A 26,631-nucleotide genomic window follows, 5' to 3' on the forward strand; every position below is an offset into this window, starting at 1 on the left:
TATTGATATTTTGTTCAAACCTCTGAAGTTACATTTTTCAGAAAAATATATGCTTATATAAACAGGTATATATAGCCTGTTGCTTATGTATACTTATATATAGGTAATAGGTAAATACATGCTTATATAAACAAGGTATAACCTGTTGTTTAAATAACCATAGTTTCTTACTCAGATCTACATTCTGATGATCAAATTATAGTTTTATTAATGATTTTAACATGAATTATGATGAGTTTTAACATCTATAGGTAAGGAGAGCCTCTTTGTACATTTAAACTGGCAATGAAGAAAGAAAGATAACTTTTATTGATCTAATAGTAAAGCAAATTAGTAAAGCAAAATTTTATTTATATAAAGGAAGCATTGGAAAAACATCAACAGGAGAAGAATGAGATGGAGTCTCATATCAGGGAGACAGCATTGGAGGAGTTTAGATTACAAGAAGAACAATGGGAAGCAGAAAGAAGAGAATTACAATTTATAGTACAGGTATTTTAAAAATAATAATTCAGTTCCTTAAATATATATTTTTAATGCTGATGATATTCAAAATGACATTAGTGGGATAATTGACTTGCTCAAAGGGAAAATAATTTCTAGTTTTGATTCTGGAAGGCCATGTTTCATTTGCTGTTATATGACAATAGGGCAACTATTACCAACAGATACCACAGTGATTTCCATTGCATACATTATGTGATTTTTAAGAAGGATGTATATATATTTGGTATTTTATTTTTCCAATTTAAAATGTGAGACTAATAGCTGTTTTGAATAGGATAAAGAAACAGAGTAATAGCATTCTGGATGTTAAAGAATCCTTACAAATCATATAATGTAGTAATTTTTGAACTCTTTTTAAGAAGTACAAATTCTTAATTATCCTGCATTCCTCCATCCCTGAAACATGCAGAATCCCTGAGGCTTCTGTAGTCCAATTTGAAAATTCCTGATTACATCTAATCCCCTTTATACATGAGCAGATGGAGATTTGGAAGTTACTGACTCAGGTTAGAGGCTGAATGATTAATGTGGGAAAAGACTACAGGTCTCTGGATTCTCACTCCAGTGTACTTTGCATTTTTTCAGGAGATTATATGTATTTATTTTGAAGGAGAGGTAGGAGAAACTCAAACTATTGTGTTATCGCATGTTTTAAAGGAAATTTGTGAAGTTAATCCTCTTTAAGAAAAAAATCCATGAATCAACTAACTTAAAATTTCAAAGACATTTTCATCACTTCTTCTAATTATTTTGTGATAACACAATGTGTTTTATGTAATTTTTCTACACAAAATGACAAATTGAAATAACCTTTATATAGAGGTCAAAGATACGCATTTTTCACAAGAATGAAAAATACCCACATATAATACGTTTTGGAGTAATTGTGTGTCACAGACAACTTTGCAACACAGAAGTTGACCAAAAATATGCAGAGAATAGAAGCCACTTAATTTTTTTAAAAGTAAAAGCTGGCAGTGAACAGTGGAAATGCTGAATTTGTTGTATATGTCAGTATTGAAAATACCAATGAAACCACAGTTTTTCTAAACCTTTCGTCTTTGTGCAGTGCTTTTCTTCCCAGTCACCTCTTCTGTAGAATCTGGAAGGACAGTACAACCACGCTTTAGACCTCTTGTATTCTGTTTGTAGTTTGTGTAGTTAGTTAGTTCATTAGTTCATTTGCTCGTTCATTCATTCTCTAACTAGTTACTGAGTTACTGCTCTGGCTTCTGAGGCTATAAAACTGATTAAGACCTGGTTTCTGTCCTGGAAGATATTTCAATGCAGGGACATGTAAAGAGAGTAAATATCGTGTGATAAAATTTTAAATAAAATGCTGTAGTACCACAAAAGAGAAGTTGATTAGCTATCTAGGAGACTGAGGAAGACTTTGCAGAGCACATGATATTTAAGCTGTTGATAAGTGTCTTAAAGGCTACTTGGAATAAACAAGCAAAATAAAGTAAATGAAAATAGCCCTTTTATTTCTAAACACTCAGCCAGAGGTCCAAATTTATAAAATATAATTCAAAGGCCTGTGTATGAATATGTGGATGATGTGATTTTGGTCTAGTTTCTTGATCAGTCCTGTAAATCCTAAATGAAACGTAGTGGTTATACCAAAGTTTATATATGAAGTACTAAAAGAATTTAAAATTAGTCATTTGTCTTTCATTATGATGTGTACAGAAAAATGCAGGAATATGCTCCCTGGTTACTATGAATAGTATCTTGCTTTGCTGCTTTTGTAAGGTAAATTTTATTGTATTTTGTAACTAGAATGTTTACAACTCTGTTTCTCAATTTCTTGTCTTTTTTTGTTAACGAAAGAAAATAGCTTTTCCTTTTATAAATCAATCTTTTTTTTTTTTTTTGGGACGGGGTCTTGCTTTGTCACCCAGGCGGGAGTGCAGTGGCGCAATCTTGGCTCACTGCAAGCTCCACCTCCTGGGTTCATGCCATTCTCCTGCCTTAGCCTCCCGAGTAGCTGGGACTACAGGCGCCTGCTACCACGCCCGGCTAATTTTTTTTGTATTTTTAGTAGAGACGGGGTTTCACTCTGTTAGCCAGGATGGTCTCGATCTCCTGACCTTGTGATCCACCCACCTCGGCCTCCCAAAGGGCTGGGATTACAGGCGTGAGCCACCGTGCTCGGCCATAAATCAATCTTAAGAAACTCGTGCGACTTTATGTTAAAAAAAAAGTTTTTAAAAAACAACCTGAGGGATAGAGTGAACGTTTCTTCTCTGTTGGCTGTTGATGGGTTTAGCTTTACATACTATAATTAGGTGTTAGTATCTTATAGTGTTCTCTTTGTGTAGCTCTCTAAGAGAATTCAGTTTTTTAAATAAGTCTTTTTTTTAAACCTTCTCAGTGAAACCTCATCTTTTTTTTTTTTGAGACGGAGTCTCGCTCTGTCACCCAGGCTGGAGTGCTGTGGCCGGATCTCAGCTCACTGCAAGCTCCGCCTCCCGGGTTCACGCCATTCTCCTGTCTCAGCCTCCCGAGTAGCTGGGACTACAGGCGCCACCACGTCGCCCGGCTAGTTTTTTGTAGTTTTTAGTAGAGACGGGGTTTCACCGTGTTAGCCAGGATGGTCTCGATCTCCTGACCTCGTGATCCGCCCGTCTCGGCCTCCCAAAGTGCTGGGATTACAGGCTTGAGCCACCGCGCCCGGCGAAACCTCATCTTTAATAGACAAAACTTGTTATAATATTTCTCTCATCTGGGCTTTAGAATTCAGACCCACTATAAAAAGAAAACCTCAATTTTATGCCATGTTCTTTTTCTTTCTCGGGGATTGGAGCACCAAATAGAGGTATCCTTCTCTGGAATATTAACGTGAATGAATTCTTATTGGTGTTATCTAAAAAGTTACGTCGTTTTAAGATACTGTTTCTCATTTCTTTTTTTTTTTTTTTTTTTTTTTTTTGAGACGGAGTCTCTCTCTGTTGTCCAGGCTGGAGTGCAGTGATGTGATCTCAGCTCACTGCACTCTGTGCCTCCTGGGTTCAAGCGATTCTCCTGCCTCAGTCTCCTGAGTAGCAGGGATTACAGGCACGCACCACCATGCCCACCACGCCCAGCTAATTTTTGTATTTTTAGTAGAGAGGGGCTTTGCCATGTTGGCAAGGCTGGTTTCAAACTTCTGACCTCAGGTGATCCGCCCGCCTCGGCCTCCCACAGTGTTGGGATTACAGGCGTTAGCCATCCCGCCCAGCCTTATTTAATTTTTAAATTATTTATTTATTTTTATTGTATTTATTTATTTATTTATTTATTTATTTGAGACGGGGTCTCGCTCTGTCGCCCAGACTGGAGTGCAGTGGCATGATCTGGGCTCACTGCAATCTCTGCCTCCTGGGTTCACACCATTCTTCTGCCTCAGCCTCCCGAGTAGCCAGGACTACAGGCGCCCGCCACCACGCCCGGCTAATTTTTTTTGTATTTTTAGTAGAGACGGGGTTTCACCGTGTTAGCCAGGATGGTCTCGATCTCCTGACCTTGTGATCCACCTGCCTTGGCCTCCCAAAGTGCTGGGATTTATTTTAAGTTTTGGGGTACATGTGCAGGATGTGCAGGTTAGTTACATAGGTACACATGTGTCATGGTAGTTTGCTGCACCTGTCAACCCATCACCTAGGTATTAAGCTCAGCATGCATAGCTATTTTTCCTAATGCTCTCCTTCCCCTCACTCTACCCCTGACAGGCCCCAGTGTGTGTTGTTCCCCTCCCTGTGTCCCTGTGTTCTCATTGTTCAGTTCCCACTTACAAGTGAGAACATGGGGTGTTTGGTTTTCTGTCCCTGCCTTAGTTTGCTGAGGATAATGGCTTCCAGCTCTATCCGTCTCTGCAAAAGACATGATTTCATTCATTTATGGCTGCATAGTATTCTATGGTGTATATATAGCACGTTTTCTTTATCCAGCCTATCATCGATGGGCATTTGAGTTGATTCCATCTCTTTGCTATTGTGAATAGTGCTGCAATGAACATACATGTGCATGTGTCTTTACAGTAGAATGATTTATATTCCTTTGGGTATATACCTAGTAACGGGATTGCTGGGTCAAATGGTATTTCTGGTTCTAGGTCTTTGAGGAATTGCCACATGGTCTTCCACAATGGTTGAATTAATTTACATTCCCACCAACACTGTAAAAGCGTTCCTCTTTCACTGCAACCTCGCCAGCATCTGTTGTTTCTTGGCTTTTTAATAATTGCCATTCTGACTGGCCTAAGATGGTATCTCATTGTGATTTTTGACTTGCATTTCTCTGATGATCAGTGATGTTGAGCTTTTTTTCATGTTTGTTGGCTGCATGAATGTCTTTTTTTGAGAAGTGTCTGTTCATGTCCTTTACACACTTTTTGATGGGGTGGTTTGTTTTTTTCTCGTACATTCGTTTAATTTCCTTGTAGATTCTGGGTGTTAGACCTTTGTCAGATGGATAGATTGCAAAAATTTTCTCCCATTTTGTAGGTGGCCTGTTTGCTCTGATGATAGTTTATTTTGCTGTGCAGAAGCCCTTAAGTTTTTAATTAGATCCCATTTGTCAGTTTTTGTGTCTGTTGCAATTGCTTATGGCGATTTCGTCATGGAATCTTTGTCCTGCCACAAGCTTTTCTGTTGTGGGACAGGCAGTGGTAAAGCTTTGTTCCTAAACTATCATGTTCTTCCTTTTTCATTTTTCCCATTAATTTCACTGTGTACTTTATCAGTGGGATTGAAAACATTTAGAAGATGAATATATGTTTTCATATTTATTTCATATCCAAAATTCTATACCTCAACCAGGGAATACAGTTATCCTTTCCTTATTCATTGACTAAGTTTGGTGTATGTATCTAGTGATTGAAGTATGGGGGAGTTTGTGATGGTATGGGAAGTGTAGCTTGAAAATAATTCCATGAACTAAAGAAAGAGGAGAAAGAGTAGGGAGGCAGTGAAGAAAGTTATCAGACCAGCCTTAGTAGGCATGGTCTGATAGGCCTTAAGACAATCTAGGGATTGGGGTGCAACATATCAAAAGCTGACCCAGTAAGTACGATTGTGATGTAGTGACAACTTGGAGGAAGTTACGTGAAACAAAAGTGTTTTTAGGAATATCCATATAACAGAATACTATGCAAATACACAGAAATAAGATATGAACATCAACAGATGGATGCAAAATATTAGGAATATAATTTTATTTTGTTGTATTACTTTATATTTTTGAGACAAGGTCTCGCTCTGTTGCCCAGGTTGGAGTGCAGCGGGACTATCACAGCTCACTGCAGCCTTTCCCTACCTCAGCCTCCTGTGTATCTGAGACCACAAGCATGTGCCACGAAGCCTGGCTTATTTTTAAAATTTTTGTAGAGATGGGGGTCTTCCTGTGTTGTCCAGGCTGGTCTTGAATTCCTGGGCTCAAGTGATCCTTCTGCCTCATTCTCCCAAAGTATTGAGATTATTGGAGTGAGCCACCACAGCTGGCTTATAATTTTATTTATGTAACACATTAACATATGTTAACATGTATGACAGGGAGACACCTTAAGAAAGTTTACCTTAAATGATCAAGGACAGCAAGGAGCATTTCTTTTCTTCTGGAAAACTATGTACTGCTATCCTATTAACAAATGGCATAGAAAAGGACTCTGCCACTGATAACTTCGTTATAAAAATGCCCCTAATTTGTCTGGGCGCAGTGGCTCATGCCTGTAATCCCAGCGCTTTGGGAGGCTGAGGCGGGCACATCATGAGGTCAGGAGATTGAGACCGTCCTGGCTAACACAGTGAAACCCCATCTCTACTGAAAAACTAAAAACCAAAAACCAAAAAATTAGCCAGTCGTGGTGGCACGCACCTGTAATCCCAGCTACTCAGAAGCCTGAGGCAGGAGAATTGCTTGAACCCAGGAGGTGGAGGTTGCAGTGAGCTGAGGTCACACCACTGCACTCCAGCCTGGGTGAGATATTATCAATAAATAATATTGATTATTTATTGTGAGAAGTGAGACTCTTATCAATAAATAAATAAATAAATAAATCAATCCCCTAATTTAGGGAAATTTAAAAGCAAGAAAGTAAGGGTCTTGCCCCTTTCACCTCTGATTTCACTCCTCATGTCAGGATATAGAAGCATTATGTTTTTACATAAATAAAATGATATACCTCAATAATATTTTACATCCATCTTTTGATGTTCATACCTTATTCTTTTAGTATTTGCGTGGCATTCTGTCATGTGGATTTTCCTAACATACTGTAGCCTCTCCCTTACCTGTGGGGCATATGTTGCATGACACCAGTGGATGCCTGAAACTGTAGATCTGCTGTGTTTTTTTCTATACACACACATACCTATGCTAAACTTTAATTTATAAATTAGGCACAGTAAGAGATTAACAATGTAATAATAGAACAATCATAGCAAGATACTATAATGAAAGTAATGTGAATGTGTCTTTCTCCCACTCAAAATATCTTATTGTACTGTATTCACTTATTTTTGGACCTAGATTGACTCAGGGAAACTGAAAGGGAAGATGAAACTGCAGATAAGAGGGAATATTGTACTTCAGCAGTCTCTTACTAATGTACATTTTACTTCTTTTTTTTTTTTTTTTTGAGACGGAGTCTCGCTCTGTCGCCCAGGCTGGAGTGCAGTGGCCGGATCTCAGCTCACTGCAAGCTCCGCCTCCCGGGTTCACGCCATTCTCCTGCCTCAGCCTCCCGAGTAGCTGGGACCACAGGCGCCCGCCACCCTCGCCCGGCTAGATTTTTGTATTTTTTAGTAGAGACGGGGTTTCATCGTGTTAGCCAGGATGGTCTCGATCTCCTGACCTCGTGATCCGCCCGTCTCGGCCTCCCAAAGTGCTGGGATTACAGGCTTGAGCCACCGCGCCCGGCCCATTTTACTTCTTTAAAAATTTTTATCTCCAATTAATGATTCACTAAGATTCTTGTCCATATCTTTGAGCAGTCATACAAATGATTCTTCTGTGTAAATGCCTAGAAATATAACTGTTGCATCTACAAGCTTATGGATTCACAATTATGATACATATTATACAAAGCACCAGTTTATACTCTACAGCAACAAACACTTTTTATTTGTATAACTTTGCTGGCCTTGGGGACATAGAAAAGAGGAACTTGTTCTGGGTCTTTCAGGAGATAATCTTGTAGTAGATTAAGGTTGTGGTTAGCTATATTGATGTGTTTTATAAGCTACAAAAGAGGAGTACATTTAGCTGTGATACTTTTCTAACTAGTGCAATTCTTCAGAATTGGAACGGAACCGTATTTTGGATTCTGAGAAACGTTGTTTATATGAGTATGTATAAAGAATTATACTTTTTGGGCTGTGTTTCTGGAAGATGTGGAAAGAAAGCAGGTTTATTTTCTAACAGCCAAATGTAGTTTCCTTTGATGTTAAATGTCAGTTTAAAAGCAAGCCTCATTTTAAAATATTTTAAGTTCAACAACCCCCTCTAGTGGAAAAAAGAAGAAACTCCTTCAATTTCCAATGTCCTTAATATGATTTTATTTCACACACAGACACACAATAAGGATGCAGGTAGCTTTTGGTTTGATTAGAAAATATGTTCTGTAACAAAAATTTTAAAATTACATTTATTTGGGATGGAGGCAAGTTTTTCTGTAAATTGCATGAGGTATTTTTGTAGATTTTTTTTGGGATTTTCTTGTGTGTTACAGTGCATCTCAGAATTTATATTGATAAAACCATAAACTTAAAGCAAATATTTGAACATACAACCCCCCTCCCCAGGGATTTATATATAATCAATGTCCAGTATAACCAGCAATAACATTAATGTAACAAATACTCACCACCTAGATCATGTTAGTGTTTGTTACGTCTACTTGAACTGGAAACAAACAGTAAATTGTTGTATCATTGAAGACAATTCTGAATCACTACCTCATCCTGCCACCACTTCAGCCCCAAAAGAATAACTACCATTCTGAAGTTGGTGTTTAATTTTCTGTCTGTATACATTGACAATATATTGTATTATTTTAGTATTTTTGTTTTAGGATATACATTAGAATATCATACAGGATGCTTCTTTGTCCAACTTATATTTTTCACTTTTTTTTTTTTTCAGACAAGGTCTCACTCTGTCACTCAGGCTGGAGTGCAGTGGTGCGATCTTGGCTCACTGCAACCTCTGCCTCCTGGGCTCAAGCAATCCTCCCACCTCAGCCTCCCGAGTAGCTGAGACCACAGGCACATGCCACTACACCTGGCCGATTTTTGCTTTTTTAGTAGAGGTGGGGTTTTGCCATGTTGGCCAATCTGTTCTCGAACTCCTGACCTCAAGTGATCCACCTGCCTTGGCCTATCAAAGTGGTGGGATTACAAGTATGAGCCACCATGCCTGGCCTACTTGTATTTTTGAGGTTTGTTAAAGTTAATAAAATAACTTCTGTTCGTTCAATTTGACTGCTGTATAGTATTTTATCTTGTGCATGTGCCATAATTTACTCATTACCTGACTGCCTTGTCCATTTTCTGTTGCTTATAACAGAATACATGAAGCTGGTTAATTTATAAAGAAAAGGAATTTATTCTTGCAGTTCTGGAGACTGAGACATCTAATGTCAAGGGACTGCATCTGACGAAGGCCTTTTTGGTGGTGGGAACTCTGCAGAGGTCCAAGGCTGCATGGGGCATCGCATGGTGGTGGGCTGAGCATGCCAGCTCAGGTCTCTTCTTGTAAAGCCACCAGTTCCGCTCCCATGATAACCCATTAATCCGTGAATGGATTAACCTATTCACAAGGGCAGAGCTGTCATGACCCAGTCCTCTCTTAAAGGCCCCACCTCTCAATACTCTCACATTGGGGATTACATTTCAGCGTGAGATTCAGAAGGGACAAACATTCAAATCATAACACTGACACTGAGATTTAAGTTCTTTCCAAGTTTAAATTATTACAGACAGTGATTCCATGAACATCAAATCTTTTTATGTGGGTATGTGTTTAGTGTGTATAAAACATGTGCCAAATTGTTTTCTTAAGTGGGTATAACAATTTCAAAGAAGAGTTTCTTCTCTTTCACGGCCTCTTGGTATTTTTCAGATTTAATTTCTTTTGAAATAGGGTATGTGTGAAATTGTATCTCATTCTTGCTTAAATTTCCACTTCCTTGACATTGTGACCATGTTATGTTTATTGGTCATTCATATTTCTTTTTGGTAAGTGCCAGTTTATATTTTTTGCCTTTTTTCTTTTGGATTTTTGGGTATATTTTTACTGTTTAATAGGAGCTTTTGGCTGGGGATGGTGGCTCCTGCCTGTAATCCCAGCGCTTTAGGAGGCTGAGGTGGGAGAATTGCTTGAGCCCAGGAGTTCGAGACCAGCCTGGGCAACAGAGACACTAGCTCAATGAAAAAAAAAAAAAAAAAAATATATATATATATATATATATATATATTAGCCAGGCGTACTGGCACACACCTGTGATTCCAGCTACTAGGGAGGCTGAGGTGAGAGGATTGCTTGAGCCTGGGAGATCAAGGCTGCATTGTCCTGTGATCGCAGCCTGGGCTACAGAGTAAGACCCTGTCTTTTTTTTTTTTAATATATTTGGTAACCCTTGGTTATGTATATTCCTTTTGCAGACATCTTTTTCTTCTTTGTAGAGACAGAGAGGCAGTTTACACTGTATATGATGAACAGTTAATTTTTTTTTTTTGGACACGGAGTCTCACTCTATCACCTAGGCTGGAGTGCAGTGGTGTGATCTTGGCTCACTGCAACCGCCGCCTCCCAGGTTCAAGCGATTCTCCTGTCTCAGTCTCCTGAGGAGCTGGGATTACAGGCACCCATCACCATGCCCAGCTAATTTTTTTTTTTTGTATTTTTAGTAGAGATGGGGTTTCACCATGTTGGCCAGGCTGGTCTTGAACTCCTGACCTCAGGTGATCCACCCGCCTTGGCCTCCCAAAGTGCCGGGATTACAGGCGTGAGCCACTGCACCTGGCCTAGTTTTAATGTAGTTGAATTTATCAGTATATTTATTTATAGTAGTGATTGTTTTGTCTTACATAACCCAAAGTCATAAAGAGAATGTGTATATAGCATGAGATGGGATCTAATTTTGTTTTTCCAAATAGATAGCCAAGTGTCCCTGTACTAATTATTCAATTGTCTCTTTTACCGCATATTGATTTATAATGTCATTTCCATTATACATCAAGTTTTTTCATATCTAAGACTTTGTTCCTGGGTACTCTGTTCTGTTTCACTTGCATGTTTGTTTCTGCAGCAGTACTAAATTGTTTTATTCACTATACCTTTAGAAAAAATCTTGATATCTGGTAGAGAAAGTTCCTCTGTCTTTATTCTTATTATTTTTAGAGGTGGGGAAGGGGTTATTCTTGGCCTTTTACTTCTCTATGTGAGTTTGAGAAATGGCTTATTGTATTCCATCAGGAGACCTTGCTGTAATTTTGATTAAAATTAGATTGTATTTATATATCAATTTGACATAAAGTTGACATCCTCATAATGCTTATCTCTTTTATTGTCCATCTTTTATTTTTACTTTTATTTTCTGAGAGATTTTCTCAATTTTATATTGCAGCCTTTCTGTTACATTTTATTTCATCTTTTGGGTTTTTAATTTCTTTTTTCTTTTCTTTGAGATGGAGTCTCGCTCTGTCGCCCAGGCTGGAGTGCAGTGGCCGGATCTCAGCTCACTGCAAGCTCCGCCTCCCGGGTTCACACCATTCTCCTGCCTCAGCCTCCTGAGTAGCTGGGACTACAGGCGCCCGCCACCTCGCCCGGCTAGGTTTTTGTATTTTTGAGTAGAGATGGGGTTTCATCGTGTTAGCCAGAATGGTCTCGATCTCCTGACCTCGTGATCCGCCCGTCTCGGCCTCCCAAAGTGCTGGGATTACAGGCTTGAGCCACCGCGCCCGGCCTGGGTTTTTAATTTCTAAGAGGTCATCGTTATTATTTGATGATACCTTTCTTAGTATATTCTCCTTGTTTCATGTTTGTAGTGTCTTAATTTAACTCTTTTAGTGTATAAGTCATACTTATTTTGAAGGTGTTTTCCCCCCACCCCTCCGTTGATGGTCTTGTCTTCTTTTCGAGACTGGATCTTGCTCTGCTGCAAAGGCTGGAAATGCATGGCTCACTGCAGCTTAAACCTCCTGTTCTCAAGCCATCTTCCCACCTCAGCCTCTCGAGTACCTGGGACTACAGGTGTGCACCACCACACCTGGCTACTTTTTTCTGTTCTTTGTAGAGACAGCATCTCACTGTGTTGCCCAGTCTGGTGTTGAACTCCTGGACTCAAGTGGTTGTCCCACCTTGGCCTCCCAAAGTGCTGGGATTACAGGTGTGAGCCAGTGTGCCTGGCCTGGTCTTTATTTTCTCTGAGTGTTTGGCCTCATTTTGTAGTAGCCTCTGAGTTTCTCATGAGAAGTAATATAGTTCGGATGTGTGTCTCTGCCCAAATCTCATATTGAAATGTAATCACCAGTGTTGGAAATAGGGCCTGGTGGGAGGTGATCATGGGGGCAGATTTCTCATGAATGGCTTAGCACCATTCCTCTTGGTACTATCCTCATGGTAATGAATGAGCTCTCACAAGATCTGGTCATTTAAAAGTGTGTAGTGCCTCCTTTGTCTTTCTCCTGATCTGGCCATGTGACCTGCCTGCTCCCCCTTCACCTTCTACCATGATTGTAAATTTCCTGAGGCCTCCCCAGAAGCCAAGTGATGCCAGCATCATGCTTCCTGTACAGCCTGCAGAACTGTGAGCCAATTAAACCTCTTTTCTTTATAAATTACCCAGGCTGAGGTATTTCTTTATAGCCATGCGGGAACAGCCTAATACAAGAACCTTTCTTCAAATGTCCGGTGATTCTAGACTGTGTGTTTATATTTAGGAATGAGGCACTAAAAAGCTGAGAAGAAGCTCTTTGGATGTGGAACCCTTGCATTGAACTGGGGAACCTTACGATGTCTTTTTTCTTAGACTAGTCGTTTTCCTAGAAAGAAATCTTTAGTCTCCTCCTTATATTGCTGTGAGTGTAGGAGTCAGTGTTCAGGGCGCTGTGAGGTCTAACTGCCCACTATGCAGATTTTGCTTAATCTCATTTTTAATAAGGTGTCTTACCCCAACCTCCAGTTGTGCTTGCTTTTCATATGCTCAGAACCTCTTTTGATCAACCTCTCTAGTTTGTAAACTCCTTCCCTTTTTCCAGGATATGGAGGGGAATTTTTCAGGGAGGGAGCTGGCAGAGGCAACCCAAGAGTATAAAGTACTGGTTATAGAGGCTCCCAGAAATGCTCCTGTATTCATTTTTACTATATAGCTTGGCTTCAGAGTTAGCTGTTTTGCTAGGGTCTGAATGTTTGTGTCCCTCCTAAATCTGTATGTTGAAACCTAATCACCGTTGTAATGGTATTAGGAGGTGGGGTCTTCGGGAGATTATTAGGTCATGATGGTGGAAACCTTAAGTAGAATTGGTGCCTTTATAAGGGACTGAAGAACCAGAGTTCTTCCCTTCCACTGTGTTAGGACACAGCTAGAAAGAATCCTCTATAAACTAGAAAGTAGGCTCTTGCCAGACATTGAATCTGCCAACACCTTGATCTTGCATTTCCCATCTTCCAGAACTGTGAGAAATGCATTTCTGTTTTTTATAAGCTACCTAGTTTATAGTATCTTGTTATGGCAGGCTGGATGGACTAAGACATTGTGCCTCCAATTTCTGAGCTTTTGTGGCTGTAAATCAGCTTGCTACTAGGCTTCTTCCTTTTTACACAGTTAGAAAAGGTGAAAAAGCTGAAACCTAAGTCATTATCACTTGTCCGTTTGCTTTCTATCTTCCAAATTTGCTTCTGACATCTTTTGTTGTCTGTCATTTTCTCCACCATTCATTGTTTCTGCCATTTGTTTTTATTTTTTACTTTCATTTAAGTGGTATTTTAGGAGAGATGATTAGCTATGTTTAATCAAATCTGTTTAACTAGTGGTCTCCTCTTGGTGTTCTTTTTAACTTATGATCTTCTCATAGAACTGCAGTCTCACTTTTCATCTCATATTTGAATTCTGGTTTTACCAAATGTTTTTAGTATTAAAAGTATTTTAACTGTTGTGTTGAATGTGCCCCTATTCTTGAGCTTTGATGATTTCCTTGGTTGGGCACGTTGTCCTTTGTGTGTTTTGTTCATTTCTGCCTTTGTTATTTTTTCTCTTTCTTTTGAATAGTTTGCATATTTGCATAGTTTCCATGCCGTTCTTTGCAATTTCCTGATACTTTGGTGGCTTTATTTTGATCTTCTATTTATAAAAAGAGTTGGAGTTCTTACCTTTCTTACTAGTTTGTTTTTCCCTCTGAACATCTGTTAGAGGACTGAACTTCTGTATTTAACACTTTTCTGCAGGTTTATATAATGGTGACAGGATGGTAGACGCTTAGCTGATGTGGTGGGCGGCCCTAGGCTCTGTTGCCTATTTGAGATTTGTTAAAGGCCGTAGACTATTTTGTTGGGGGTTCTATATACAAATTTTTGTGTTGACATAGATTTTCTGTTCTCTTGGGTATATACTCAGTATTAGAATTTCTGGGTCAAATAGTAATCTTATGGTTAGCTTTTTGAGGAACTGATGGATTGTTTTCTAATGCTGCTGAATGACAGTATAAGTAATGTTTGAGAATTCCAGTTTCTCTACATCTTTGCCATCACCTGTTATCATCAGTCTTTTTGATGATAACCGTCTTAGTGGCATGAAATAGAAGTCCTCATTTAACATCATTCATAGGTTCTTTGGAATTGTGACTTTAAGTGAATGACGTAGAATGAAACCAGTTTTAGCATAGGTTAATTGATATAAATGAGTTAAGTTCTTGGAGCATATTACTTTTTTTTTTTTTGAGATGGAGTCTCGCTCTGTCGCCCCCGCCGGAGTGCAGTTGCCGGATCTCAGCTCACTGCAAGCTCCGCCTCCCGGGTTTATGCCATTTTCCTGCCTCAGCCTCCCGAGTAGCTGGGACTACAGGCGCCCGCCAGCCACCTCGCCCGGCTAGTTTTTTTTTTTTTTTTTTTTTATTTTTTTATTTTTTAGTATTTTTGTATTCTTTGTCAGGTGTGGCCAATGAAATCTCTCATGGTCAGCTAATGAACGGACAGAAGATTTTCTTTCTTTTTTTTTTTTTTGAGACGGAGTCTCGTTCTGTCGCCCAGCCTGGAGTGCAGTGGCCGGATCTCAGCTCACTGCAAGCTCCGCCTCCCAGGTTTACGCCATTCTCCTGCCTCAGCCTCCGGAGTAGCTGGGAGTACAGGCGCCTGCCACCTCGCCCGGCTAGTTTTTTTTGTATTTTTTAGTAGAGACGGGGTTTCACCGTGTTAGCCAGGATGGTCTCGATCTCCTGACCTTGTGATCCGCCCGTCTCGGCCTGCCAAAGCGCTGGGATTACAGGCTTGAGCCACTGCGCGCGGCCTGCAGATTTTCTTAAATGCTGTGAGCAAATAAGTCTTCTAGCCTTTGCCGAGTGGTTTTTTTCTGTATGTTGGAGTATGCATTCAATGCTTTTGTGGGCTGATTAAAACTCTGGCTTAGCCTTCACTTTCTGCTTGCACAGAGGCTCAAGGTCAGCCAGAGATGAGAGAGTGGGGCCTTTTCAGGGACTAGGCATAATATAGCCTTGCACTGGAATGGTTTTCTGGATGCCAGGAATATGTCAGAGCTTTTCAAAGGCTATATATATGCCCATTTCTCTGTGGCTGGGGCTTTTGGGGAGCTCCTACCCTGTTCTTCTCTCCTTCCCCACAGTGCTGGCTAGGCTGCTGGATTCCATAAGCTGCTACTATTCTGAGGCAATTGATTTTTGAGGCTTTCAGGAGCTGGTGGGGAGGGGATGAGTATAGTACAAGTTAAAATGCCACAAATCTCACGTTCTTACTGAGATTCAGCTGTTTCCTTGAGTAAATGCTTTTTGGATTACTGCAAGTTTTTAGTTAATTTAAAGAGTTAATGAGAAATTAGATTCAGATAATTTTTGCCAGTGTTCTTGTTGCTTTTATGAAGGAAAGGATTTTTGGTGGTACTTTATCTGCTGTTCTGGAACTGCTTATGTTCTTTGAGGATATTTTGAAGTTTTCTTGTTTTTAAATATCTGTTTATCTTAGGTTGCCACTTCCCCTTTACTATTATTTGATTTATATTTTATCTTCATGTTGGAGAATTTTTAAAAATATTATGTTTTCTCATTTTAAGAGTGAAGGACTAAAAAGTTTCCTAGAAACTTTGAGTGTCTGGGTGAGGCTTTTCAACCATTATCTTTACCATAGGATTGTTTGGCTAGATACAATCCTTCCCCCTTCTCCATCTAACTTAAGAAGAAGTAGAAAATAGGAAAGCTGAATAGTATAGTATGGTAATCATTACACAGATTGAGTTGGTGTCAAAATTGCTGGCCCATACTGTTTTACCAATGAATAAAAGAAACATTCAAGGAACTAATAATTCCAGTTTTATATAAACTCCTCTAGAGAATGGAAACATCTTGATAACATAATATTGATACCAAACTGACAAGGATAGAAGAAAAGATAATTATAGCTAATCTCAGTTGTTAATATATATGCAAAAATATTATACAAAATATTAGCTAACCAAACGTAGCAAGATTTTAAGAAGATAAAATATAAAAGACTATACAACTGATGTCAGGTGGGTTTAACATTAGAAAATCAATCAATGTAATTCTAACTCAGTGTAATCAGTTAATTAATGTAATATAACTTTTCTTCATATAGAATTTCTAAGTATCTCTACTCTTGAGTAGAATTCCTGAACATCTGTACTGTTTTAGGAAAACATCTTTTCCTGTGAAAACATGTTTGTGTGTTTGTATGTGTCTATATCTGTGTGTATATTTGTATTTGTATCCAATAATAGAATAGAAATTATCATATAATATTAAGTGACTACCTGACCTCTGCATTGAAAATGTGATTGTTAGGTCAGAATTTTATCTAAATCTTGAAATACTCTTAAAGCTATTTGGTAAGTAATATTAAATATAGGTCAACTGTCACAGTGGTAATATATCACCAAAATACACATAATAAGCCCTAACTTATTGGCCTTTGATTTTCCAGGTTCTTTTTTTTTTCAAAGGATTAAATTCAAACTACGTGGAATAGTGAGCATACTCTTTGTTTATTGTAATGGCATTTAAATGATTATGTGTTGTCTTTCTACATGATTTGTCAGTAAAATGGGAATCACATGTGATTTTTTTTTTTTTTTTGAGACAGGGTCTCACTCTGTTGCCCAGTGCAGTAGCGTGATCTCAACTCGCTGCAGTCTCTGCCTCCTAGACACAAGTGATCCTCCCATCTTGGCCCTCCAAGTAGCTGGGACCACAGGCATGTGCCACAACGCTGGCTAATTTTTGTTTATTTATTATTTTGAGATGGAGTCTTACTCTGTCACCTAAGCTGGAGTGCAGTTGCACAATCTCGGCTCACTGTAACCTCTGCCTCCTGGGTTCAAGCGATTCTCCTGCCTCAGCCTCCCAAGTAGCTGGGATTACAGGTGTGTGCCACCACACCAGCTCATTTTTTGTACTTTCAGTAGAGACAAGTTTTCACCATGCTGGCCAGGTTGATCTTGAACTCCTGACCACAAGTGGTCTGCCCACCTTGGCCTCCCAAATGCTGGGATTACAGTTGTGAGCCACCATGCCTGGCCATTTTTGTTTATTTTTTAGGAATGATGTTTTGCCATGTTGCCCAGTCTGGTCTTGAACTCTTGAGTGCAAGGGATCTACCCACCTTGGCCTCCCAAAGTGCTGGGATTACAGGAGTGAGCCACTGTGCCTGGCCTATGATTCTCTTTTATAAATAAATCTCATGAGACTTCCTAAACAATTTATTTTACTTTATTTCACAAATACTATATAAAATAGTTTCAATCAACTAGGATATAAGCATCTTTTGGTTGTAGACTGTGTTTTGTTATTATTTCAAATTCTTTGGTTTATGATTAACCATGTAAATTGCTATTTATTTATTTTAAGTAGACAAGTATCTAAGTGAATGAGTGAAAGTTGGAGGTTATGTATTTGTAATTTAAGAAGGCATGTAATTTAACAGTGACTGAATTAATACTGGTGCTATTGAGTGATTGAAGGAGGAGGACCTATCATATACAATAATAGTTTTTTTATACTTGTGTAGTATAGTGCATAATGTTCTTAAAAGTGCTTTCATATATAAAAGTACTCTTAGGAAAAAATATTACATAAGGTTGTTCATAATACTATTTGTATTTGGCCGTTCTTACGTTGCTATGAAGAAATACTTGAGACTAGGTAATTTATAAGAAAAGAGATTTAATTAATTGGCTCATCATTCTGCATGCTTTACAGGAAGCATGGTGCTAACATCTGCTCGGCTTCTGGGGAGGCCTCAGGAAGGTTACAATCATGGTGGAAGGCAAAGGGGGAGCAGGCATGTCACATGGAATTTATGTTCCTCTCTATACTGGTTATTCTAGTTAGCAGTTCCTGTAATAACCTTTTATCAGAAGTTCTTAGCTTCTTTGCATTGTTAGAACATGCTCCTTTAGCTCAGAGGAGTTTGTTATTACCCACCTTCTGAAACCTACTTCTGTCACTTCCTCAATCCCATTCTCTGTCCAGTTTTGCGCCCTTGCTGAAGAGGTGTTGTGATCATTTGGAGGAGAAAAGTCATTCTGGCTTTTGGAATTGTCAGCATTTTTGTGCTTTCTCGGTTCTTCTTTTTCGCTGGAGTTCCAGGTGCCACTGGAGTACGAAGAAACGCCTGTAGCTTGGTGTCTGCCCAAACAGCTGCCCAGTTTTGTGCTTGAAACCCAGGGCCCTGGTGGTGTAGGCTCACGAGGGAATATCCTGATCTGCGGATTGCAAAAATCCATGGGAAAAGCATAGTACTCAGGGCAGGTAGCACAGTCCCTCACCACTTCCCCTAGGGGAGAAGTTCCCTGGATCCTTGCACTTCCAGGGTGAAGTGACGCCCAGTCCTGCTTCTGCTTGTTCCGCGTGGGTTGCACCCAGTGCCTAACCAGTCCCAGTGAGATGAACTGGGTACCTCGGTTAGAAATGCAGAAATCACCCACCTTCTACGTTGGTCTTGCTAGGCACTGCAGACTGCAGCTGTTTCTATTTGGCCATCTTGGCCCCTCCCCTGACCAGTGGTCTTTACGCTACTGCTATTGTAATTGTTTTGGGCCACCATGAACCATGCCTGCATAAGGTGATGAACTTAATTTATAAATATATGTGTTCTCACTACTCCTCTCCAACTGTTCTTCCAACTCTCTCCCTCTCCTCTGGCCTCCCTATTCCTTGAGACACAGCAAAATTGAAATTAGGCCAGTTAACTCTACAATGTCCTCTCAGTGTTCAGGTGAAAGGAAGGCTCATACCTGTCTCACTTTAAATCAAAAGCTAGAAATGATTAAGCTTAGTGAGGAAGGAATGTTGAAAACCAGGACAGGCCAAATGCTTTGTCTTTTGTGCCGAACAGCCAAGTTGTGAATGCAAAGGAAAAGTTTTTGAAGGAAATTAAAAGTGCTACTTTAGTGAACACATAAGTGATAAGAGAGCCAGTCATTCTTCTTGCTGACATGAAGACAGGTGTAGTGGTCTGGATAGATCAAACCAGCCACAACATTCCCTTAAGCCAAAGCATAACTTAGAACAAGACCCTAACTCTCTTCAATTTGATGAAGGCTGAGAGAGGTGAGGAATTTGGAGAAAAAAAGTTGGAGGTTGGGACAGATTGGTTCATGACATTTAGGGAAAGAAGACTTCTACATAATATAAAAGTGCAAAGTGAAACCAACTGCTGATGTAGAAGCTGCAGCAAGTAATCCCAAAGATCTAGCTAAAATAATTGTTGAAAGTGGCTACACTAAACAACCGATTTTCATTGCAGACAGAACAGTCTTCTATTGGAAGATGTCATCTAGGTGTTTCAGAGCTAGAGAGAAGTCAGTGCCCAGCTTTAATGCTTCAAAGGACAGGATGACTGTCTTGTTAGGGGCTAATATTGCTGGTGAGTTTAGGTTGAAGCCAGTGCTCATGTACCGTTCTCCAAATCCTAGGGCCCTTAAGAATTATGCTGCATATACTCTGCCTGTGCTCTATAAATGGGACAACAAAGCCCGGATGACAACTCATCTCTTTACAGAATATTTAACTGAATATTTAAGCCCACTGTTGAAACCTGCTGCTCAGAAAAAAAAGATTGTTCTCAAAATATTATTGTTTGTTGACAATGTACTTGGTTACTGAAGAACTCTGATGGTTATGTATAAGGAGGTTAATGTTGTTTTCGTTCTTGCTAACACAACATCCATTCAGCAGCCCATGCATCAATGAAGAATTTTGACTTTCAAGTCTTATTACTTAAGACATACATTTAATAAGGCTATAGCTGACATAGATAGTGATTCTTCTGATGGATCTAGGCAAATTAAATAGAAAATTTTCTGGAAAGGATTTGCCATTCTAGATGCCCTTAAGACCATTTGTGATTCACGAGAGGAGGTCAAAATGTCAACATTAACAGGAGTTTGGAGGAAGTTGATTCCAGTCCTTATGGATAACTTCGATGGGGTTTTAGACTTCAGTGGAAGAAGTTACTGTAGGTGTGTTGGAAATAGTGAGAAAACTAGAATTAGAAGCAGAGCCTGAAGATGTGACTGAATTGCTGCAATCTCATGCATTCATAAAACTTGAATGGATGAGGAGTTGCTTCTTATAGATGACCAAAGAAAATAGTTTCTTGAGATGGAAACTCCTCCTGATGGAGATGCTGTGAACATTATTGAAATGACAGCAAAGTATTTAGAATATTACATAAACTTAGTTGCTAAAGCAGCCATAGGATTTCAGTTTTGAAAGAGGCTCTACTGTTGGTAAAATGCTATCAAGCAGCATTGCATGCTACAGAGAAAACTTTTTGAAGAAAGAGTCAACCAATGTAACAAACTTCTTTGTTGCCTTATTTTAAGAAACTGCCCGACTGCCCAGCCTTCAGCCACTACCACCCTGATCAGTCAACAGTCATCAACAAACATTGAGTTAGGACTTTCCACCATTAAAGATGATGACTTCCTGAAGGGCCAGATGATGGTTAGCATCTTTTTTTTTTTTTTAACAATAAAGTATTTTAATTTTATTTATTTATTTTTGAGACAGAGTCTTGCTCTGTTGCCCAGGCTAGAGTGCAGTGGCATGATATTAACTCACTGCAATCTCTGCTTCCCAGGTTCAAGCGATTCTCCTTCCTCAGCCTCCCGCAGTAGCTGGGATTACAGATGTGCACCATTACACCTGGCTAAGTTTTGTATTTTTAGTGGAGATGGGGTTTTGCCACGTTGGCCAGGCTTGTCTCGGACTCCTGGGCTCAAGTGATCCATCCACCTTGGCCTCCCAAAGTCCTGGGATTACAGACGTGAGCCACTGCGCCTGGCCTCAATAAAGTATTTTTAAATTAAAATAAATACTTCTTTTATATATAATGCGATTGCACACTTAATAGATTACAGTAGAGTGCAAACAGTAATTTTATTTGCAATTTTTTGGAAACCAAAAATTGATGTGACTCACTTTATTGCAATTGCTTTATGGCAGTGGTCTGGAACTGAACCAGCCATATTTCTAAGGTATGCCTGTATTAAGAAGTCTATTACCTGAAGAAAGTAATTATTAAGAGTTCATGTATAGTCTGCTATAGAATAATAATCTTATGAATAAGAGGATTCATAAGAACAAGAATAGGGAATTGGTATCTCATACCAGTCAGAATGACTATTATTAAAATGTCAAAAAAATAACAGATGCTGGCAAGGTTGTGGAGAAAAGGGAACACCCATGCATTATTGGCGAGAGTGTAAGTGCATTCAACCATTGTGGAAAACCGTGTGGCAATTCCTGAAAGAACTAAAAACAGAACTGTCATTTGATCCAGCAATCCCATTTCTGGGTGTATCCTCAAAGGAGTAGAAATTGTTCTACCACAAAGACACATGGCATGCATATGTTCATTGCAGCACTATTCAAAATAGCAAAGACATGGAGTCAACCTAAATGCGTATCAGTGTTAGACTAGATAAAGAAAATGTGGTATATATACACCATTAAATACAGTGCAGCCATAAAAAAGAATGAGATAATATCCTTTGCAGGAACATGGATGGAGCTGGAGGCCATTATCCTTAGCAAACTAACGCAGGAACGGAAAACCAAATACCACATGTTCTCACTTCTAAGTGGGAACCAAACAATGAGAACACGTGGACACAAAGGGGGGAACAACACACACTGGATGCTACCTGAGGGTGGAGAGTGGAAGAAGGAAGAGGAGAGGATCAGAAAAAAATAACTATTGGATACTAGGTTGAGTACCTGGGTGATGAAATAATCTGTACAACAAATCCCTGTGACACGAGTTTACCTGTATAACAAACCTATATATGTACCCCTGAACCTAAAACAAAAGTTAAAAAAAAAGAAATAAGAAGTTGGAGATACGAAATAAAAAGTTGAATTTTAAATGTTTCCTCATCTTTTCACTGCGGACTTAGGATGCTGGGTGTTTTTCAAACTAGAATCTTTGATAGGGAATTATATTTGATGTTTGCAACATACTCAGATTCTAATTGTATCTTTTGAGTGGCTAGGTATTCTTGGAAGCATATATACATATTCATGTGTGTTTGTCCGTGAATAACATTACTCTGGTGAGGGAAATATGGGAAAGAGGGCTTTGTTAAAGGCCTTAAATGAGAACAATGAATCTAGATTAGTTACGGTGGAGAATGCCTTTGATATATGTGTGAACTTTACGTTTGAACTTTTTCAATAAAATTCAACTCCCATTTCTGTGTTTAGTTGGGAAAGGGGATTGAGAGATTTTAGTATAAGACTACCTGAAGTTATTTCCTTTTCAATAGCCGAGCAAAGATTTCAAAGCTTTTCGAAAATCTAAGAGAAAATGAAACACAGCCATCTAGTGGATGCAATTTTAAAAGCTTGTAATATAAGCATGTAATGTAAGTACCGTGAGCTCTTGTAAGCATTATAAACATTATTAGGCATTCAAGTTAATAATTTCTTGCTACACAAAGGGTAATATACATTTACAAATTTTAATGGGAAGGGGAAGCATTATATATGATTGTTGAACTACAGCATTACATAAATACCTTCAGAGGTCAGTTAAACTAATATAACTTTGTCATATGCTATAAGAGTTTCCATTGTAATATTAATAAGAGTTTTTGAACTGTAAAAGTTCGGTAGTGCTTTTAAACACATGGACATTCTGAAACACTGATGGAAAATATCTAGGCCTCTTTTGCTTATATAAATTAACCTATTATTATGGTTGAAGCACAGATTTAGTTACTCTTTGTCTTCTATTGGAGTGACTCTTAGTCATTGATGGCTTATAAACTTTATTGATGCAAAAATGGATTATTTTCCAGGAGCAAGATACTGCTGTGCAAAATATGCATAAGAAAGTAGAAAAATTAGAAACAGAACATATGGACTGCTCTGACCTTTTACGGCGACAAACAAGTGAACTTGAATTTAGCACTCAACGAGAGGAACGCCTTAGAAAAGAATTTGAGGTACATTTTCTTATTCTTTTATAATATATATGTGTACAAACTTTCATACACACACACACACACACACACACACACACACACGTATGTAAAACCCATTCCGTGATTTAAGGTTGGAGAGTTTTACTCTGTGATAATATATAAAACTAATTTTAGGAGTACCTATTTATAATGTATATTTGGCTTCTTTGAAAACTTTTGTATCTGAGTATTTTGTGTTTTGCCCTAGTTTAAAAAAATCTGTTCACTTTTGAACAATTAACTCTCATGAAATATTTGGGAAGTTTGAGAGTAATTGTTTACATTGTTAGGTTGAGTAAGCAATGCAGGAAAAGTTCTGGTGTACATAGGTTCTAAATGATAAAAGTAATATTACATTTTAATTTTGTAGTTTGAATCATGTATGGTTATGTGGACTGATTTTCAGATGAGACTTTACTTGGGAAAGGAGCATCAATTTACAGATGAAAAATAGGATTTTTATTAGTGAATGATACTGAAAAGAACTTTAATCTTAAGAGAAATCTAATTGATTTGTTAGTTCATCTTTTTAAAATTTTTCCTTGCTTTGTGGGAAATGAAATATTTAAACAGATAAAGAAGTTTTGTCCTAAATATAATTTATAATCTTTATTAGGCAAATGAATACTTATGAAGAGTATTTAATGGTAAAGTGCTAGAGTTAACACTTACTAAACTCACTGTGTCACCTAACATTGTTAAGAACAGCAATAAGGATTATAACTTTTGGGAGGAAGGAAGTGTGATTCCTAGTATTTTTAGATGATATGTAAATAAAATGAATAGTAAAATCAGCTTTAAAAGTATCAACGCTAGTAAAAACATTCAATAAGGAGGCTAGGCAGAAAATAACATATGACAATTTTTAAAAAATTAATTCATTCTTTTTTATTACACTTTAAGTTCTAGGGTACGTGTGCACAGCGTTCAGGTTTGTTACATATGTATACATGTGCCATGTTGGTGTGCTGCACCCATTAACTTGTCATTTACATTAGGTATATCTTCTAATGCTATCCTTCCCCAATCCCACGACAGGTCCCGGTGTGTGATGTTCCCCTTCCTGTGTCCAAGTGTTCTCATTGTTCAGTTCCCACGTATGAGTCGTATGAGTGAGAACATGTGGTGTTTGGTTTTCTGTCCTTGTGATAGTTTGCTCACAGTGATGGTTTCCAGCTTCATTCGTGTCCCTACAAAGGGTATGAACTCATCCTTTTTTATGGCTGCATAGTATTCCATGGTGTATATATGCCACATTTTCTTAATCCAGTCTATCATTGATGGACATTTGGATTGGTTCCAAGTCTTTGCTATTGTGAATAGTGCCACATAAACATACGTGTGCATGTGTCTTTATAGTAGCATGATTTATAATCCTTTGGGTATATCCCCAGTAATGGGATGGCTGGATCAAATGGTATTTCTAGTTCTAGATCCTTGAGGAATTGCCACACTGTTTTCCACAATAGTTGAACTAGTTTACAGTCCCACCAACAGTGTAAAAGTGTTCCTATTTCTCCACATCCTCTCCGGCACCTGTTGTTTCCTGACGTTTTAATGATTGCCATTCTAACTGGTGTGAGATGGTATCTCATTGTGGTTTTGATTTGCATTTCTCTGATGACCAGTGATGATGAGCATTTTTTCGTGTGTCTGTTGGCTGCATAAATGTCTTCTTTTGAGAAGTGTCTGTTCATATCCTTTGTCCACTTTTTGATGGGGTTGTTTGATTTTTTTCTTGTAAATTTGTTTAAGTTCTTTGTAGATTCTGTATATTAGCCTTTTGTCAGATGAGTAGATTGTAAAAATTTTCTCCCATCCTATGGGTTGCCTGTTCACTCTGATGGTAGGTTCTTTTGCTGTGCAGAAGCTCTTTAGTTTAATTAGATCCCATTTGTCAATTTTGGCTTTCGTTGCCATTGCTTTTTGTGTTTTAGTCATGAAGTCCTTGCCAATGCCTATGTCTTGAATGGTATTGCCTAGGTTTTCTTCTAGGGTTTTTATGATTTTAGGTCTAACATTTAAGTCTTTAATCCATCTTGAATTAATTTTTGTATAAGGTGTAAGGAAGGGATCCAGTTTCAGCTTTCTGCATATGGCTAGTCAGTTTTCCCAACACCATTTATTCAATAGGAAATCCTTTCCCTATTTCTTGTTTTTGTCAGGTTTGTCAAAGATCAGATGGTTGTAGATTATTTCTCAGATTGTTTCTCAGATTATTTCTGAGGGCTCCATTCTGTTCCATTGGTCTATATCTCTGTTTTGGTACCAGTACCATGCTGTTTTGGTTACTGTATCCTTGTAGTATAGTTTCAAGTCAGGTAGCGTGATACCTCCAGCTTTGTTCTTTTTGCTTAGGATTGTCTTGGCTACATGGGCTTTTTTGGGTTCCATATGAAATTTAAAGTAGTTTTTTCCAATCCTATGAAGAAAGCCAGTGGTAGCTTGATGGGGATAGCATGGCATCTATAGATTACTTTGGGCAGTATGACCATTTTCATGATATTCATTCTTCCTATCCATGAGCATGGAATGTTCTTCCATTTGTTCATGTCCTCTCTTATTTCCTTGAGCAGAGGTTTGTAGTTCTCCTTGAAGAAATCCTTCACATCCCTTGTAAGTTGGATTCCTAGGTATTTTGTTCTCTTTGAAGCAATTGTGAATAGGAGTTCACTCATAATTTGGCTCTCTGTTTGTCTGTTATTGGTGTATAGGAGTGCTTGTAATTTTTGCAGATTGATTTTGTTTCCTGAGACTTTGCTGAAGTTGCTTATCAGCTTAAGGAGATTTTGGGCTGAGACGATGGGGTTTTCTAAATATACAATCATATCATCTGCAAACAGGGACAATTTGACTTCCTCTTTTCCCTAATTGAATACCCTTTATTTCTTTCTCCTGCCTGATTGCCCTGGCCAGAACTTCTAACACTAGGTTGAACAGGAGCGGTGAGAGAGGGCATCCCTGTCTTGTGCCAGTTTTCAAAGGGAATGCTTCCAGTTTCTGCCCATTCGGTATGATATTGGTTGTGGGTTTGTCATAAATAGCTCTTATTATTTTGAGATATGTCCCATCCATACCTGGTTTATTGAGAGTTTTTAGCATGAAGCGCTGTTGAATTTTGTTGAAGGCCTTTTCTGCATCTCTTGAGATAATCATGTGGTTTTGTCTTTGGTTCTGTTTATATGATGGATTACGTTTATTGATTTGTGTATGTTGAGCCAGCCTTGCATCCCAGGGATGAAGCCAACTTGATCATGCTGGATAAGCTTTTTGATGTGCTGCTGGATTCATTTGCCAGTATTTTATTGAGGATTTTTGCATCTATAGATAGATAGATAGATAGATAGATAGATAGATAGATAGATAGATAGATAGGAGGAGATTATTAAGGGAACTGGTTTGTGCGGTTATGGAGGCTAAAACCCATA

At 38.6% G+C, this 26,631-nt stretch overlaps 1 protein-coding gene across 1 annotated transcript in view; it reads left to right on the forward strand.

The window, feature by feature from the left end:
* CCDC171 (coiled-coil domain containing 171) overlaps positions 1-26,631 on the forward strand; it is a 399,166-nt gene that overhangs the window by 40,645 nt on the left and 331,890 nt on the right. Inside the window, exons 6-7 of the mRNA XM_030920340.1 lie at positions 361-492; positions 23,039-23,185. Of these exons, the coding sequence (XP_030776200.1) occupies positions 361-492; positions 23,039-23,185 (279 nt within the window). The remainder of the gene's footprint in view (positions 1-360; positions 493-23,038; positions 23,186-26,631) is intronic.

The sequence above is a fragment of the Rhinopithecus roxellana genome, chromosome 16, assembly GCF_007565055.1.
Source record: "Rhinopithecus roxellana isolate Shanxi Qingling chromosome 16, ASM756505v1, whole genome shotgun sequence".
Classification (NCBI taxonomy): domain Eukaryota; kingdom Metazoa; phylum Chordata; class Mammalia; order Primates; family Cercopithecidae; genus Rhinopithecus; species Rhinopithecus roxellana.